The sequence below is a fragment of the Podarcis erhardii genome (genome assembly GCF_964252035.2).
Source record: "Podarcis erhardii genome assembly, chromosome: 3".
NCBI classification, from domain to species: domain Eukaryota; kingdom Metazoa; phylum Chordata; class Lepidosauria; order Squamata; family Lacertidae; genus Podarcis; species Podarcis erhardii.
Window position 1 is genome coordinate 61356486 of NC_138507.1, and position 17243 is coordinate 61373728.

At 40.1% G+C, this 17243-nt stretch overlaps 1 protein-coding gene and 1 long non-coding RNA gene across 8 annotated transcripts in view; one reads left to right on the top strand and one right to left on the bottom strand.

Moving 5' to 3' along the window:
- LOC309338281 overlaps window positions 1–17243 on the top strand; it is a 74514-nt gene that overhangs the window by 26858 nt on the left and 30413 nt on the right. The window lies entirely within an intron of this gene.
- Window positions 1671–17243, bottom strand: part of AHI1 (Abelson helper integration site 1) — a 64186-nt gene continuing 48613 nt past the window's right edge. For 5 of the 6 annotated variants that reach the window (XM_081855258.1, XM_081855254.1, XM_081855257.1 and 2 more), the window contains exons 20-25: window positions 16440–16498; window positions 9204–9275; window positions 7592–7754; window positions 6277–6374; window positions 3647–3720; window positions 1671–2633 (exon numbers count right to left, since the gene is read on the bottom strand). In XM_081855258.1, the coding sequence (XP_081711384.1) occupies window positions 2417–2633; window positions 3647–3720; window positions 6277–6374; window positions 7592–7754; window positions 9204–9275; window positions 16440–16498 (683 nt within the window). In that variant the 3' untranslated portion in view covers window positions 1671–2416. Of the gene's footprint in view, window positions 2634–3646; window positions 3721–6200; window positions 6375–7591; window positions 7755–9203; window positions 9276–16439; window positions 16499–17243 lie in introns of all 6 variants that reach the window. The other variant, XR_014154814.1, reaches the window with a different exon arrangement.

Genomic DNA, 17243 nt, shown 5'->3' on the forward strand with positions numbered 1-17243 from the left:
CATGAAAGGAGGCGCTGTGCCTTTGATTACAGCCACATCAGTATGGTGTTTATGTGAAGTGTTATTTCTGTCTTCAGTGTCCACAATGTCAAATTAATAGTTAACAATGCCTTCCAAACGAGCATCCAGGTCTTGGCTACTGCTCAGCTCTCTCCGATACATAGCATGATGTCACGCTAGACTATTTACTTTCAAAACCTGAAGATGACGAGAGATTTTGTGTAAAGGAAAAAAAGAAAGAAACAAAATGAGAACACCAGCAGCAGCAGCAGCTCTAGAATATTAAAAGAGCAGAGAGCTAGAATATTAAGCATGCAGAGGAGTCTGAAATGCAATGTTACGGTATCACAAGGGAACAAGCTCTTGTGACTTCAGTCCTCTAAACTTGACTTGAACAAATGATAGCCCCCAGTCCTTTACAAACATCTGGTATTCTAGGAAATACATTTTATATGCATTCAGTGGCATCTCAATTTCATGTATTAAACTACAGATTAACAGGATGGAACCAGTTAACTAGATCCATTCCACTCTATATTCCAACCTGATTCTAAAACTGAAAAAACCCTGCTCACCCTAGTAGATGATCTATACTGGGGAGATACACAGGTGGAGTGTGTGATCCCATTGTTACTTGTGACCCCTAAACAGCATTCAGTACCATCAAAACCTTCCCAAGGTGGGGCTGGGAGGTATTGTTTTATGGTGGCATTGGTTCCCCAATGTGGCGGAGGGTTGTTCCTTGTAGGTGGAGGACTAGTCCTCTATCCCATGGCATTTGGTTTACAGGGTGTCAGAGGGTTTCACCTTGTCCCACATGCACTTCAATACCTATAACGAAACAGCTGGGAGAATTCATGCAGAAGTTTATGCTGAAGTGTCACTGGTATTCCGATCACACACAGCTCTCGTTTCCATACTCTGATTCTATGGAAGCTGTGGAAACCCTGAATCAGTGTCTGGTGGCACTTATGGTGTAGATGAGGACAAATAAACTGAAAAGTAATCTGGGTAAGATGCAGATGCTGTTGGCTGATGAATCTGCTGATGTGGATAGAAATGATCTGACCCTTTGGCTGACTCCTAAACTAAAATCCTAATTGGAGGGAGTATACTGTATCTGGCCTCACTTATTTATAACCAACATGGAATAGCTAACATGGCACCCTCCAGATGTTGCTGGACTCAAACTCCCACAGCCAATTGTCAAAGATGATGGGAACTGTACTCCAATATTGTCTGGAAGGCACCACATTGGTACCCCTGACCTAGTTACATCCAGCCTGGGTTACTGCAATGTTCTCCTGTACAAACTACATTTTTACAAGAGTTGTTTGAAGGAGGAAACTGAGTTTTATGCAGATAAACATGTTTATGTGTTTCAGTGTCTGCTAAACATATGCAGGGATACTATATGTATATAGTATTTAATCCTTTGCATCTGGATGTTATTTTACACATCAGTGGTCAACATGGTTATTCTCACTTCTTTCTTTTTAATGGAATCAAATGCCATGACTACTAAAAAAGGGTTTTCTAATTTTATGTTATTTATTGCCTCAGAAAGGAAGGGGGCAGAATTTCCTAACATGGTATAAATAACCTGGACATCCGCAGTCAACATACACAAGAGGACCATAAATAAAGTCACCGGAAATCATCATGAATAATTCCTTCACAACTTAATGCCTTTTAATTTAAAAACAGTTACACCTGAGCATAAACATAATATGACACAAAAATACATCCCACCCACATATTGATGCAAAACAGGTTTTCACAACAAAGTAGAAAACGAATTTGGCAATGCTTTGAGTGTAACAAAAACAGAATTCTGCAAAACTTATTGTATTACTATTGCATTGTTTTAATACTATTAACATTAATGTGCATTAATAATATACATTAAAACTTTTATTTTAAATATCAATATACAAAAAGCTATCTGTTGCATTCTGTAGTGATGGTAGCTGGCATTTATTCATATGATTATTCACTCTCATTTGCAGATGCACATCAGTATGTGAGATGGTTGCAAAGGCTATTCTTCAGTAAACAGTTCTTTTGACTTTACCCATGAAAGTGCTTTTTTAAATTTTAAACAAACTATCTTGGACCACTTTATCTTGACATGAATAGGCCCAACAAAAACTGATTATTTCAATAGTATTGAAGATATTTCAATTGAGAAATATTGAGATATTTCAAAGTGTTTTCTATTCGCAAAAATGAAATACTGAAGTCATACTTGCTGCTTGAACTCATATGCATTTCAGTGGAACATTCAGTACATGCTCTTCTCCTTGGGCTCACCACACCATGATAAACATGATATCATCATTCCACGATAAACAGTGGAATGTTTTTCCATACAGCTTTTTATCCATGAAATCAGCATCCAAAAACAAAATAGAGACTATGCTTTGGGAGAGTCCAGCTGGAAAGCATCATTCGAAGTTCCACTTGAACTTGCAGTTTTGACAGCTCTTTTCTTCCTCTTCTTCACCATGCTTTTCTTAGGTTCATCCTCAACATCATTAGATGGAAAGTTGTCAGTTGCATTAGCCTTGCATTCTGTGGCTTCCGCCTGCTCCATTTGTATGCCTTTCTTCTTTGTCTTCCTCTTTCCACTCCTATGGGGAAAGTAGAATAAAAGACTGTGTTAGAAATTTGTCAGACTAAAACTATTTAGACTGTGCTTCTTCCCAGTCACTAGCCTTTAGATTCCATTTCTGAGGCTACTGCGGCTGATCTCATGGTGCTGGGACACACTAAAACTGTGTCTAAAGGAAACATGATCCTCAAGACAAGTATGCTGAAAGTGGGTGAACACTTTAAACTAACCCTTTGACAATTTGTTGATTGATCTTTCAGAAGAAATCCAGGTAGGGAGATGCTAAGAGAGTAATTTTCATATTTTCAGAGGAAAAGATCAAGAATTCACAGATGCAACTCTGATTGGTAAAACCCCATAGTAGCCTAGTCAGTTATAGACAGTGTAATTTAACCTTGTTAGTATAACTACAAAGATCTGCATACAGTATCTTAGTTTGCCCAGCATTACTAACTAGCAGTGGACTAGGGGAAAATGTGGAGGGCAAGAAATCAGTGAGTATTTTAGGAAAGAAACTACCAGTGTAAGTGGATGCTGGATTGTGACTAAGTGCTCAATGAGTCCTTGCCCTCAAGTTTTCCTCTTTTCCCATCTCCTTATCCCCCTGTGTAGTTTTCTTCAGGCTTCTACGACCTGAATATTGGCTCTGTTCTGCCTAGTATTCTTTTAGCCTAAACTTATGAACTTTTGTTGTAATGCATATTGCACTGATTCCTGCAGTAGCATCCCATATTCTGGTTTCTACATAGTGCATCTAACAAAGCAATTGAATGTGTGGATCAAATCTTTTATGAGTAGTTCATCCAAAGAAAGGAAAAGTAACATCATGGATTAATGACACAATAAATTTCTTAGGACATTTGGAATATGACTGTCAGTTGTGATACAAACCACTGTTTACATTTTCTTTAACTTCTCTGAACCATTTAGTTTCTAGAGTTACATTAAAATCACCGCTTTTTTGTTTGTTTTTTACTACTTCTAAGCAATGGAACAAACAAAGCAGGCTGCTTTCCACAAATGGTTGCTTACTGTGTAGTCAGGTAGTCTGTGTCATTCTCTGAAATAAATCTTTGGTCTCCTGACTTATTGAAGTATGCTGACATCTGCAAAATAGGAAAACTTTAATCAGTAAAGGAGAAAGGGGGGGGGAGAAGAAAATGGGGTCAACACGTGTACGACAAAAAACCCACGGGCTTCCTGAATGAGGGTAGAATATACCTCGCTTCAGAAAGAAGATCCCTCACGCATGAAATTCTCACCCTTTGTGGTTAAAAAGGAGGAAACAGTTCCACAGCTTTTAAACCCCCTTGAAATGTTCAGGTGTGTTTAGCAAAAACATACACATACATTCTCACACACAAGTTATGAATCTATGCTTGAATGAGTCTTCAACGGGGACTGCATTTGTTTTTAAATGTTATTGACAATGTAATGACTATTAACATCAGTTTTCACTCTGAGGGGAGATTTGTAAAAACCCCAAAATTACACCTGTGTGCACTGATTATTTTAAAATATCAGCTAAATGCAATGTCAGAATATTTTAAAGATATGGTAGTTAAAGCCAGAAATTAATAAGCATACAAACTGCCACATACCAATTCCAAATGTTACTGCTGTACAGTATTATTGTTTTTTTAAAAAAACAACAGGGTATGTTCAATGTAACGCAGCACCTACATATTCTACCTTAGTGCTATGATGGAGATCAATTACAGATCACTATTGTATAGATCCAAAATTAGATCTAGCAACATCAGAATCTAGTTTAGGACTAGATTTTTTAAAGGATTGTCTCCTCCATTTGAGCCTGCCCAACCATCAGAAATATGGTGGTTCAGTAGCAAGATAAAGCCTTTCTAGCTGTAGCACCCAATATCTGGTGAGTGTCTCAAGGGAAGCCCTGGCCCCCAGTGAACCTTGATTTCAGATAGGTAGAACAGACAGATTGATATATTATTATTATTTTGCGGAGTACAACCTTTAAGCTGTTAAAAAAATAACCCTGCTACTTTCTTTAGCTTAAGTCCTTTTATATATTTTTGTTTGTCTTGATTGTAAATTGTCTATAATAGTTAGTTAGAAACAGAAATGCTAACAGTGCTATTATTATGATAATTTTGCTCTGTGGTAATAGGTAAGGAAGTAAATGACCCCTGGACAGTTAAGTCCAGTCAAAGGTGACTTTGGGGTGCAGCACAAGGGAGCCAGCGTTTGTCCTCTATGACAATCAGATAACTTGCATGGTTTCTAACTATCTCATTCCATAGAAATATAGTGGAAAATGAACAAGTGTGGCTCACTGAATCTGATGCTGGACTTAAGAGATTTAGGCTCAAACAAAAGTATTAATGGGATATGTATGTAGTGGATACTTTTTACTTTTACTTTGCATTTTATGAGATGTGATGGCATGGATATTCTGAAATGGTACAACTGTAAAATTGTACCCCTCATGCATTCATTAGAATTCATATGTATTTTTCTTTATCTGTATCTATTATATGGAAATTTCAGAAAATAACGGCAAAACCGCTGTCCATACTGTATCAAAATTGCCATTATGAAACACCCTTATGAAACACTCCACAATCCAGAGAGCTCCTTTAGGTGCAGCCATGGGACTTTTGAATTTGTGTGATTTTTAATCAGCAGCTTCTCATGTGCTTCACAAACTCCTCCAGGTTTCAAAAACTCCTCCAGGTTTCAAATCACCCCCAAACTGCCATCTGGTGTGGAGGTGGGGTTGTGGGCATGTGCAGCTCACTGTGGGATTCTATGGGCTTTGAGTTATGGCTGAACACAAACTTATATATTCACTTTTAGCCATGTTAATGATTCTGCCTGATCACTGTAAAATACAATGCTAAATATATGATTGAAGTTACTCTCAGAATTCAGGTTAGGGTAACATTTGAGACAACCTGCCAGGTGAATTCTTGAGTACACTTTTTCTTATTTTTGCTGATGTAGGATACCTAATTAATACAAAATTTTTAAGTGCATATGCACACACAAATTTATCTAGAAAAAAATATGAACTCCTTTTAAGTGCGTTGACTCTAAAATAAAGTAAATGAATGAGCAACTGATGAGCACAATTATATTGTTCCATCTTTCTGAGCAGCTGATGTTTATTTGAAGTTGTCCCAGTTATGCCTAACTTAAATCAGTTTTCCCAATGGCAAATGTTTATGCCCACAAAAGATTCCGGTGCACAGTCCTTGCAACAGGCACTCACTGCACAGGGCTCTGGATCCCGAATGTAACATACTCTTGATTGACATAACAACCATCTATCATGAAGCTGCAATTAGAAAGGAATACAAACCATTTGGAATCTTCACTTTATTAGCATTTCTGGATATGTTTACTGCTAAATCAAGCTAAACAATTTGTAGCAACAATTTAACTTAGTTAAATTTCATCTCTCCCTTTCTGCCAAATGAAATGTTTCCCAACATGTACGGATTGTATTTTGTAGGCATAAAAACCTCCAGGCTTCCACTGTTTTGAGAAATGCTGAATTCATGCAAGCCCATGCATTAAAATTAACATATGCTGGAAGCACTTGGCAATTAACCTGTTATCACAAGAAATGGTAAATGCAATCCCATCTTGCATAATTGTGCCATATGCCCTTTCCCACAAACAGTTACCCCAGGCATAGCTGGCGATGCTGATTCTCCCAGTTCACTGAAAAGAAGAGGTGTAGAATCTTCGGCCAAACCTGAAGATAGTTGTTCTTCATATTGTGCTGAAAATGAATCATAAGTAATTAATTAATTATGACTAACATGGCACTAAAGAGATAATCTAACTTGATCCATAGCGTTTTGGGGTCAGCTTCTCCATCGTTATTCAATATACCCATTTCAGTAACTCAAGGCTATTGATTTTTGTAGTAGTTCCCTGGCTGTTGCATATGATACAGAAAGTCTCTCTCCATACATCTATACTCTCCATCTCTATACAAAATCAATACTGCAACATTTGGAAGGGAGACTACAAAACACGGAGAAAATGAATAGCCAACTGCCTTTGCTCACTCCAATATGTTTACCATATGCCTCGGTTCCATCCGTTCATGAGTTCATCATATAGATACCAAACATTTAGAGGTATATGGATAGCAGTTATTGGAAATAATTAAAAATGGGGATTTAATAGATGGACTTTTGCATAGGGTGCCCTCTGGTGTGGAGACTAATTCTAACATCAGTGGGTACAGTTCTCAGTAATAATATGGACACTTTTGTAAGGAAAGAGACACTTATAGACATGTACGGATTATGCTGAGACTGTTAAGTCTGTGAATGCACTTGTGGTTATCTTCTTTGAGAACATTTGCTTAATTTAAAAAAAATCTTAATTATATGATTTTAGTTTTGAAAGTCCTGGCAGAAGGCTTCCACTGACAGGGCTCCATAGGTGACTCTCACCCATTGCATCAGACATCTCCTCCCATGTGAAAAGGCATACCTTCCTTCACAATATAAAGGGGTGTGTGCCTTTCAAAATAGTGCTTGTTATCCCTGATTTTTTTAAAAAATTAAAAGGGCATATATTCTGACCTCAATTTTTAGACAAAACCAAATGTTCAGCAGAGTGCATGCTTTAAACATTTAAGATAGCAGCTTCAACATCTTCCGTTATAAGGTGATGGCAGTCAGCAAGACAGGGCAACTCTCTGCCTTGAAACCTTGTTCACTCTAACAACATTCTACAATGAGGTTAGAGTGAACAATATAAGGTAGTTATGGTAGTCTCAGTGTGTGGTAGCTCTTCACTTTCTTGTTTGTTGGTCAGACTAGTGCATGCTTGTTCAAATTTCACATTTAATCCTACTTTAATTATTTTAATATATCAGATGTATGCTGAACACATCAGCACACCGGCACAGAATGACAAATCTTTGATAATCAGTTAAGGCCCCACAAGCAGAAAAATACTAGGGAGAAGTATTATACGTACTTTCGCCAACCACATAATTGGCTGGAAAATAGCCTTGCTGTCCATTCGCCAGGCTGCCAAACCACCAGTTATCATTATCTTTGTATAACACTTGGATAATGTCACTGCAATGGATGGTTAGCTCATCTGATCGATGCGCTGTGTAGTCATAAAGAGCCACTACCTACGAAAGAGATAAGACCACCACAGCTTTATCACAAATGCACCACAGAGACGAAACACCAACATTCACTTCCTCTAATAGAAAAATTGCTGTAACCAAAACTACACTTGGGTGAGAGCTGAGGCTGTCTCAGGTTTTGGGGCTGGTGGGAACACAGCAGGAGAAGGAAGATAAAGGGGTTGTGGGATTCAAGAAAGAGTTAAGAACATTCAAAGGCACCAAGATTAGCTTCAAAAAAACAACAGCAGCTGCTGGTTCTATAAGCAAATAAAGTTTGATACATTTACTTTCTCAGAATTGTTATACCACTCTCAGAGCCCACTTTATTTGTGAAATCATCTGCCTGGAGGTACAAAACAACATATTGGAATGATCACTTGAGATATGGGGTAGTTTTGCTAGAAGGAAACTCTTTCAGAACATTTTGGGAAATGCTGCATTGATGATTTTTCTACTGCACTTTAGATGACTTTTAAAAAATCATAATTAAATGATAAAAGTTTGATATTGCTCAGTACAACACTTCATATTATTTACTTACACAGTATACTGATCTTGCAGTAAAGATGGTTATGTTTAAATAAAGTCATTTCAAAAATCAGGTAAAAGACTTATTTTGGCAAAGTCTCCTATATCGTGGTGCATTCTGATGAGTTTAGCAGAGCAATCCATTTGATCTGCATTTTTAAAGGCTGCTGCACATGACAAGCTACTTTGTGCTGTGGGCGTCCTTAAATCATAATGCATGGAAACTATGTGTGTTTAAGAATCCACTTACCTGCAGCAACTCAAAGCAGAAAACCCCCCAAACTTTGACTATGTCACTGCAAGCTCGTATTTAGATCAGTTAGTTCACAAATGAATTGCCATGGCATGTTGGATATTTTTACACTGCATTACATCTTATCAAAAATGCCTTTTCCATGTAGTGGTCCAGTGTTGGGACATCACCGCAAACCCATTTTTATTTAGGTGACTTCTTGATGGCATTGCAATAACAGGCTTCTTTGGGTGAAGTGTGCAATCTCACCAATGGTGTAATGAAAAGCAGCTATCATGTGATGGTTCTTCATGAGTGGCTGTGGGAAGACAGAATTGTTTTTGCTACCTGATAACCCTTTGCCACTACTGAGAACATCTGTATTGTAAGAGGAAACTAGATAGCAAAAAAAGATGAAGATGGAATTTATGACATAGTACTTATGGGGATTCCCCCCCCCCCAAAAAAAAAACTTTCCAAAAGGCAGGATGTCATTCCATTAAATAATTGCAAAATATATGATGTTACCTAATCTCTTTTGCAAATATTAATAAAAATTCAGCAATAACTAGAAAACCTTACAGGGCACCTAAGGTAAAAATAAAAAATTGACGAAATGTAACAATTGCTAAGATGAAAAATCAACACACAATAGAGAAAATAGATTTTAAAAGTTGCCTGGCACTTACTGTTTCTTGGACAGAGACTGAACCGGAACTAGTGTCTCCTCTCACATAGGGTGCTGCTGGAAACTCAGCATTCTGGAAGAAATTACAGTGGTACCTCAGGTTACAGACGCTTCAGGTTACAGACTCCGCTAATCCAGAAATAGTACCTCGGGTTAAGAACTTTGCTTCATGATGAGAACAGAAATCGCACGGCGGCAGCGGGAGGCCCCATTAGCTAAAGTGGTACCTCAGGTTAAGAACAGTTTCAGGTTAAGAACAGCCCTCCAGAATGAATTAAGTTCTTAACACGAGGTATCACTGTATTTAACAGGAATAGATTGCATTAATGCAGGTGGGGAGTGGTGTAAAATTGTGGCTTGTCCACCCCTTCCAAACCCTGCTGGCTTCTGCTGCCCAGGGTGAGAGGTGTGGACTAGCCACAGTTATGGCCTGCTCTGATTGTTTCCAATGGAGGGAGGAGGAATTAGTTAGCAACTTCAGGCCAGCATGGAGGGGGTAGGGCAATAGTGGAGTCTCCAAGGTATTTGATGACTGGAAGATTTCAGCAACCTTGAATTTATTACCTGTGAGGGTATGTGACTGTTTTACATTTTTAAAAACCTTAATTTTAAATGGGGCTTTAATTTATTTTTAATTCCTTTGTGTTATCGCTTTAGTGTTTGCCACTCTGGGGTTCTCAGGGAGGAAGGGTAGGATATAAATAAAATAAAAAATATATAATTTGGGAATACTAAATCTCAGTTAGGTAAAATAGATGTGATGGTGGCAAATCTGTGCTTCGACCTGCACCCATAGAAAATGCAGTGGAGGTGGTTTGATCAGCAAAAGATCAGGGAGACGAGGGCTGCTGAACCCTCCCCTTGTTCATGTCTTGCCACCCTGCACCCATAAAAGCATATTACCCTCAGCTGGGCTTTAATACTAGAAAGCGAGCCTTTTTGGGAAAGGGGGGGAGGGAGGGAAAACACTTGTTGAAAGAAGCTGAGGGACGGTAAGCTACATCCTGCAAGGAAGAGGAAGTTTTGTGCTCCTCACCCATGCACCCCTTTTTGCTGTTCAAACCAAGCCTTTCAGTCTTTCTAATGAACTGCAGCTGATCCAGGTTTAAACACACAAATCAGGCCTGGTTTGGCTCTTATAGCAGAGAACCAGTGGATCTACCTAATTGTCATTTCTCAGTGCAGCCATCCAGAAAGGGCAAGTTTGAGCCTATTCTTGGCTCTTCATTCCTTGATATGAGCATTTGTAGAGTAGCAACACTGTCAAGGCAGTGAGTTTTACCCGAAGGGAAGGAGTGGCTCTTGTTACTCAGTGATGAGTCATGGTGATGATGATGATTACTATTCTCATTATAATTCTTTTCAAAAAGATATTTATGAGTTCTCCAAAGGCCCCATCAAACTTCCTTGAGCTGAGGTAAGCTTTAGGAAATAATAGATTAAAAACTTCAGCATGCCCAGGGATATTTTGAATGCTTCCAGATGTTGTATTAAAGCTTTATTAATATGTGGATACAAAGTGCTTCCACCTAAAGAAATGTGTTTTACTTTTCAATTGTTGGAATTGGGATGATACATAGCCTCCATTTAAGGACTTAACAGTGGTTAGTGTATCATTTCTACTTCTTAATTTCACAAAACCTGTCCATGGAAGACATCTAGAGACAATTTGGTAAACTGAAAAATCAGCAAATAAGGAACAATGATGACTGGATAGTAAGCATGTCACTAAATTTAGCTCAGGCTTTCCTAAGGTCTGTGGACTTAAGGCTTACAAACTTAAGGAATACTCAAATGCACAAAGGGCCATTTTAAACCCTTCTTCATAGCTGCTGTCTCCATATGGAAGGTTTACTTGCATCAGTTTGCCACACAGAGAAATGGATTCAGGGTTACCACCTTTTCATTGGCTCCTATGCCATAAAACACAGGCCAGCATGTAGAGATGTCAACAAGATTGTGCAACACAGCACCCATTATGATAGGCATATATACCCCTGTTTACGAGGTAATATAGATGTCTCCATGTCATAGGCAGTTTAGACAGAAGTTTGAGCAGATGTCATATAAAAGCTGTCTGAAAACCTGGAGAACCACTTCATCACTGTAGACCATGAACTGGGAACCGATGGCCCTCTGGATGTTGCTAGACTGCACCTCCCATCTGCCCTGATCATTGAGCAGATTGGCTGTGGCTCATGTGAGTTGGAGTTCAGCAACATTTAAAACTATTATTTGTGTTGCTAAAGCCATTACAAAAAAAAAAAATACATAAAACAGAATAGATTACATAGTTAAAATGATAATTTAAACCAGACATTCTGTCAGATAAATTCTTTAGGGGAGCAAACTCTTAACTTATCCCCACAAACTTTTCTCCTTTAAATTGTTGCTCTAAAAGCAAGACAGAAGTGTAAGGGGACTTGCTCCGTAATAAAAATTAATCAATCTCTCAACTGGAAGATTTAAATCTTTGAAGAAGGCTGCTCTTAAGTCCTCGTAGATAAGACAAATCAGTAAGTAGTGGGGTAAATCTTCAGGCACATTACTTCCACATGGGCAAGCTCTTTCTTCACAAGGAATCTGGTGGTAACACCCTTTGACTATGACAGTGCATAGACTGCAACCATTTGACATTTGTGATGCTGGTTACATAGTGAGGACAAGGAGTCTGAATGGGTAATTTGGCATACCAAGGGGCACATTTGGACAGACAGGCAGAAGTGAAATTAGCACAAAAACCATGCTTTAAAATATGAGATTTCATGTGGCAAGATGCAATCTCAAAGTCTAATGAGCTCAGAATGCCCAAAGAGAGGTCATGCATGTCAACATCTCATTGAAAGCAGAAAGTACTAAAATGGGCCTGATCCCACTTTTTAAATTTTAGCCAATACCTAAAGGCAAAGATAGGCACTCTGGTCCTTCACTGAACAGAGACCAGCTTCCACATGGAGAATGGAAGACTCAGTTGCCTTGAGGAGCTCAAAAATTGAACAAATACCGTATTTTTTGCCCTATAGGATGCACTTTTTCCCCTCCAAAAATGAAGGGGAAATCTGGGTGCGTCCTATGGGGCGAATGCAGGCTTTCGCTGAAGCTTGGAGAGCGAGAGGGGTCGGTGCGCACCAGCCCCTCTCGCTCTCCAGGCTTCAGGAACACATCCACAGCTTAGGCAGCCCTGCGGGAGTTCCCGCAGGGCTGTCTAGGCTGCGGATAGTAGCCTGCTTCCCGGAGCGCTGGGCGCGCTGAAAGCAGAGTGCCCGGCGCTTCGGGAACACATCCGCAGCCTAGGCAGCCCTGCGGGAGTTCCCGCAGGGCTGTCTAGGCTGCGGATAGCAGTCTGCTTCCCGGAGCGCCGGGCGTGCTGAAAGCAGAGCGCCCGACGCTTCGGGAACACATCCGCAGCCTAGGCAGTCCTGCGGGAGTTCCCGCAGGGCTCCCTATGCTGCGGATAGCAGCCTGCCGCCCGGTGCAAGGGGCGCCCTAATGCAGAGCACCCCGCCCGCCGGGCATACATCCGCAGCGTGGGGAGCCCTGCAGGAGTTCCCCGCAGGGCTCCCCACACTGCGGATAGCAGCCTGCCGCCCGGTGCAAGGGGCGCCCTAATGCAGAGCACCCTGTCCGCCGGGCAGACATCCGCAGCATGTTGGAGCTCTGCGGGAGTTCCCCGCAGGGCTCCCCACGCTGCGGATAGCAGCCTGCCGCCCGGCGCGAGGGGCGCCCTAATGCAGAGCACCCCGCCCGCCGGGCATACATCCGCAGCGTGGGGAGCCCTGCAGGAGTTCCCCGCAGGGCTCCCCACGCTGCGGATAGCAGCCTGCCGCCCGGTGCAAGGGGCGCCCTAATGCAGAGCGCCCTGTCCGCCGGGCAGACATCCGCAGCATGTTGGAGCTCTGCGGGAGTTCCCCGCAGGGCTCCCCACGCTGCGGATAGCAGCCTGTCGCCCGGCGCGAGGGGCGCCCTAAAGCAGAGCACCCCACCCGCCGGGCAGACATCGGCCAGCCCCACAAGCTCGGGGGACAGCAAGGAGGCGCAGCGCCGCCATCCCGCTGTTCCCCAACCTGGTTCGGTTTCCCCGACCTGGTTTTGGGGGGGAAATAAAGGGGGAAAAAATTTCCCTTTATTTCCCCCCCAAAAAACTAGGTGCATCCTATGGGACGGAGCGCCCTATGGGATGAAAAATACGGTATATTTATTCTGGGATATTTCCAGATTCTTTTGTTGAAGAGATTCTCTATTGTGCTATATTTTACTTATTTCACTCTTTTATAATGTCTCTGCTTTGAAGCTTGTTCTAGCCCCCCTTAGTATTACTTTTAGTCATGAGGTGCAGGTAAGAGATTGTAAACAAACAAACAAACATGTTGATAGTGAAGCTGCACATGGAATTTTACTTTATTGCAAATGTGTAACAGGTTATTTAATTTCCAGGACTTTATATTAAAATAATATTCACAGCAAATTATGAATGTTGTGCAACTTTAAATCTCAAAGATAAACTTCATTAAGGATACAAGTTATTTTTTTACTGCTCTAATCCCTACCTACCGTGGGGCTTGTTTGTTTCCCATATTAGTTTAAAATATACAGAAGAGTCCACAGACATTTTGAACTATTTGGATAGGGTCAGATTTAAATTTCAGAGCGGACATGCCTCTGGTTTTCTTCCCGTTGATTCCAATGGTAGGTAAATAAACTATAGCAGCCCAAACTCTGCTCTGGTGGCTTTTTGGGGAACAGGAGGGCTTTGGATCCATAGCCTAACCCAACCTACCTCCCTTTAGCCCCCTGAAATATCAGAGGAACGCCTGCTGTGGTCATTTTCACAGCCTCACTAAGGAAGCTTACAAGGTCAGATCTCCCTCTCCAAGAGCCAACCTCTCTGTCTATGCTTTGTGAAGGAGATCTGAAAAACCCAATGGCCCCTAAAACACCCTTCAAGGAAAAGAAGGCTGCAGCCTTAGGAGGCAATTATTGGGTGAGATACAGTGTCATGTCATCATATGTAATGAGAATTCACTTTTGCCCCTTATGTTCTTGCACCCTGCCAATCCAACCCAGGGAGGTCTCCTAATTCTCAGTGGAAGGTATTAGGGATGCATAGGGTCTGCAAGGAATGGGGAGGAAGGATAAGCCCTGTTTGAGGAAGCAGAGGTCTGTGGCACAACTGGACACCTACTTTCACTATTAACAAATATCCTGCTTAAGATACTCAAACTGGAAACTGGTAGCTTGACATAATTATAAAACCTACGATATGACCAGTAAAAAAAAAAAAATAGAATTTATATAGAAATAGAAAGTGCTTTTTACAATATTTTATTCATTTACCCTCACAACAGCTCTGTGAAACCAAACAGTATTATTCCTATTGTCCAGATAAATTACAGAGAGAGAGTTCTGAGATGTCTAAAGCAACTAAGCTCACAGTGACAGAACTTTCATGTAACATCAGGTTTTAGGGTGGGAAGAAAAATTCAGATTATAAACAATTGATAAGAAAAAGGAGCAACTGTGTTAAAATCTTACAGAATAAGTAACTCCTGTAAAAAGTAGCTAAACTACTGTCATGTGTTGGTCTTTCTACGGCATGGATCATTAAATTACTGCTGGTGCTACTACTGTTGCTTTCCTGGGTTTTCAGAAGACTATGATCCTGATTTGATTATAGTCCTTTAAGTATTTAATGAGCATGGGAATCTATAATCTGCCTAGAGGAAAAGCTGTGCCAGGATGCACTTTACTGAGTCCTGCAATGTACAAACACAAAAAAGAAACGCAAACACAGCTGCTTCGACAAAGCCTACAGGGATTTTTAAAAAGGGATGAATTGTAAAGTAGGTGACATAATTCAACTGCTAAGATTATTCAAACACACTCCAAAACTATTTTGATCCATTTCTCTTTAATCAGAAACACTTCACTTTCAACTTTAAAGGATGTCAATTTACATACTGTTAGAAGTTTTCTACCAGCACCATAAAAAAGTTAACGAATACCATAATGAATTTCCCATCTTTACTTTTCCCTCTTTGGTTTCAGCTATTCTGGGCTGGTATATCTGAAAGTAATTCTCACTCAGGAATTTGTGAGCCAATGTTGCCCGAAAATTAGTTTCTGCACTAATTGAGGAAAAAACAGCTTATAGATATAAATCATGCTTTTATCCAGGGGCACAAGAAGCTTGGAAAACCAGTAAACAAAAGCTTAAAAAATAAATAAATCAACATCTCCAATCCAGAGCCTCTGTTGAGCATGATGAGAGGTCCCTAGTGCACTCTGGGTGAGATGTTTGCCCACGTTAGAGGAAAATATGTGCTTTAAGATGGGAATGAGCAAAGCTGTTCCCCGGGTCTGAAATGAATTGGTGGGGAGGGCACTCCGGTTATGTGATTGCTGTGATTAAGTGCTGCGCTATTTATGCCACTGCATTTTGTGAAGGAGGGAACAGAAGAAGGTGAGGGACAAAGTATGATGGCTATTTTGCAAGACTCACAGCTGGAAATGAAGCACCTTAATCTTAGTGATCTTTGGATACGGGTAACAAAGGAGTTAATAACCCAACACAATTTAACTCAAATCCCATACAAAAAAAATGGTCATTGTGTGTGTGTGTGTGTGTGTGTGTGTGTGTGTGTGTGTGTATAGAGGTAAGTATGGGAAACCTTTGGGAGACCAATTGGTTAAAATGAGGTGATCTTGTTTAACAATAACCTTCCTGTTCACAACTCTGGTTCTTTATTATTTTAAAGTAAATAAAACCCAAAGTAAACTAAGATTTCAGTCTACACTTTACACAAGTGGCAACCATGCTGCTTAATATAAGACAATCAATGAGCAAAAGTTCAATTAGAGTCAATCTCTTTCTGTCTCAATTGAAAGTACAAAGAATTAGCATACAAGTTCAGGTCCTGTTGTGTCCACTTTTCCTTATTCTCCACAACTATGTATCTAAAGACATCCTAAGGATAGAAAGTTGCGATCTAGGCATACCTAATTGCAATGAGTTTTACAAGCATAGTACACAAAGCTGATCGTGGATCTTTTGTTCTGAGAGCAACTGCGGGAGCCAGAAAGCCTACATGGACAATGATTCTGTGGAAGGCAGGTCTTTTATGACTGAACGGAAGGATAAGAAAGCTCCTGTACAATGATAACTTTTGAAGAAGGATTTTTAAAAGTTTTTTTAAAAAATGTTATATGCAAAAAGAAAAAGGAATACTGAGCTGCTTACCGTGTGTAGTCCAGCTGACGGGCTTCGGCAAAAAGGATTTCCTACTGGGATGAAGCTCCCTGTGAAAAGACAAAGCTGTGAAATTTTTGCTTGTTATCCCCTTTCAGTCTAATAAATCATTTTATTTTATTTTATATTTTTTAAAAAACATGATGATGGTAAGACAGTTCACAAAAACTTGAATAAAAAAGCAGCAGCTGCTTTCAGTCCCAGCTATGCATCTTTCAGTCAGGAACAGTTGGAGAGTTTATCTAACTAACAGACCTGACACAAGGTTAGCTAATCCAATATTTCCATTCAAATGATTTGGAAAGATACTGCAAGCAATGACCACATACCACCTCTCACGCAGAACTGACACTATTATTTAAAACCAGCACTGTCTTTCCCAGCCATTGAATCTTTGAGTCATGCATACAAAGTTTCCCCCCCACCAGAAGTGATCACAACACCTCTGCATTGAACTACTCATTTTATCTGAAAGAATAGATATAAGCTATTCAGTGTATTCTCTTTGATCATATGACTTCCTGGCAACACACATCTTGCTGTTTATTTTATTCCAGCTCACTACAGTATATTTTTAAAAGGGTTTATTTGTCATTTTGGGTCTTTTTGCATGTATTATTAGACTGACTACCAAGCTCACACTAATCTTTTCAATATGTATGGCTTCATCTTTTTTCTTTTCTTTTTGTAGATGGCATGTGCATAGCTCTAAGGAAGGAAACATCTTTAAAAAAATTTTTTATTTTTTTAAAAAGGAAGATAATCCCTATACCACCTCCCTTCTGCAAATTCTAG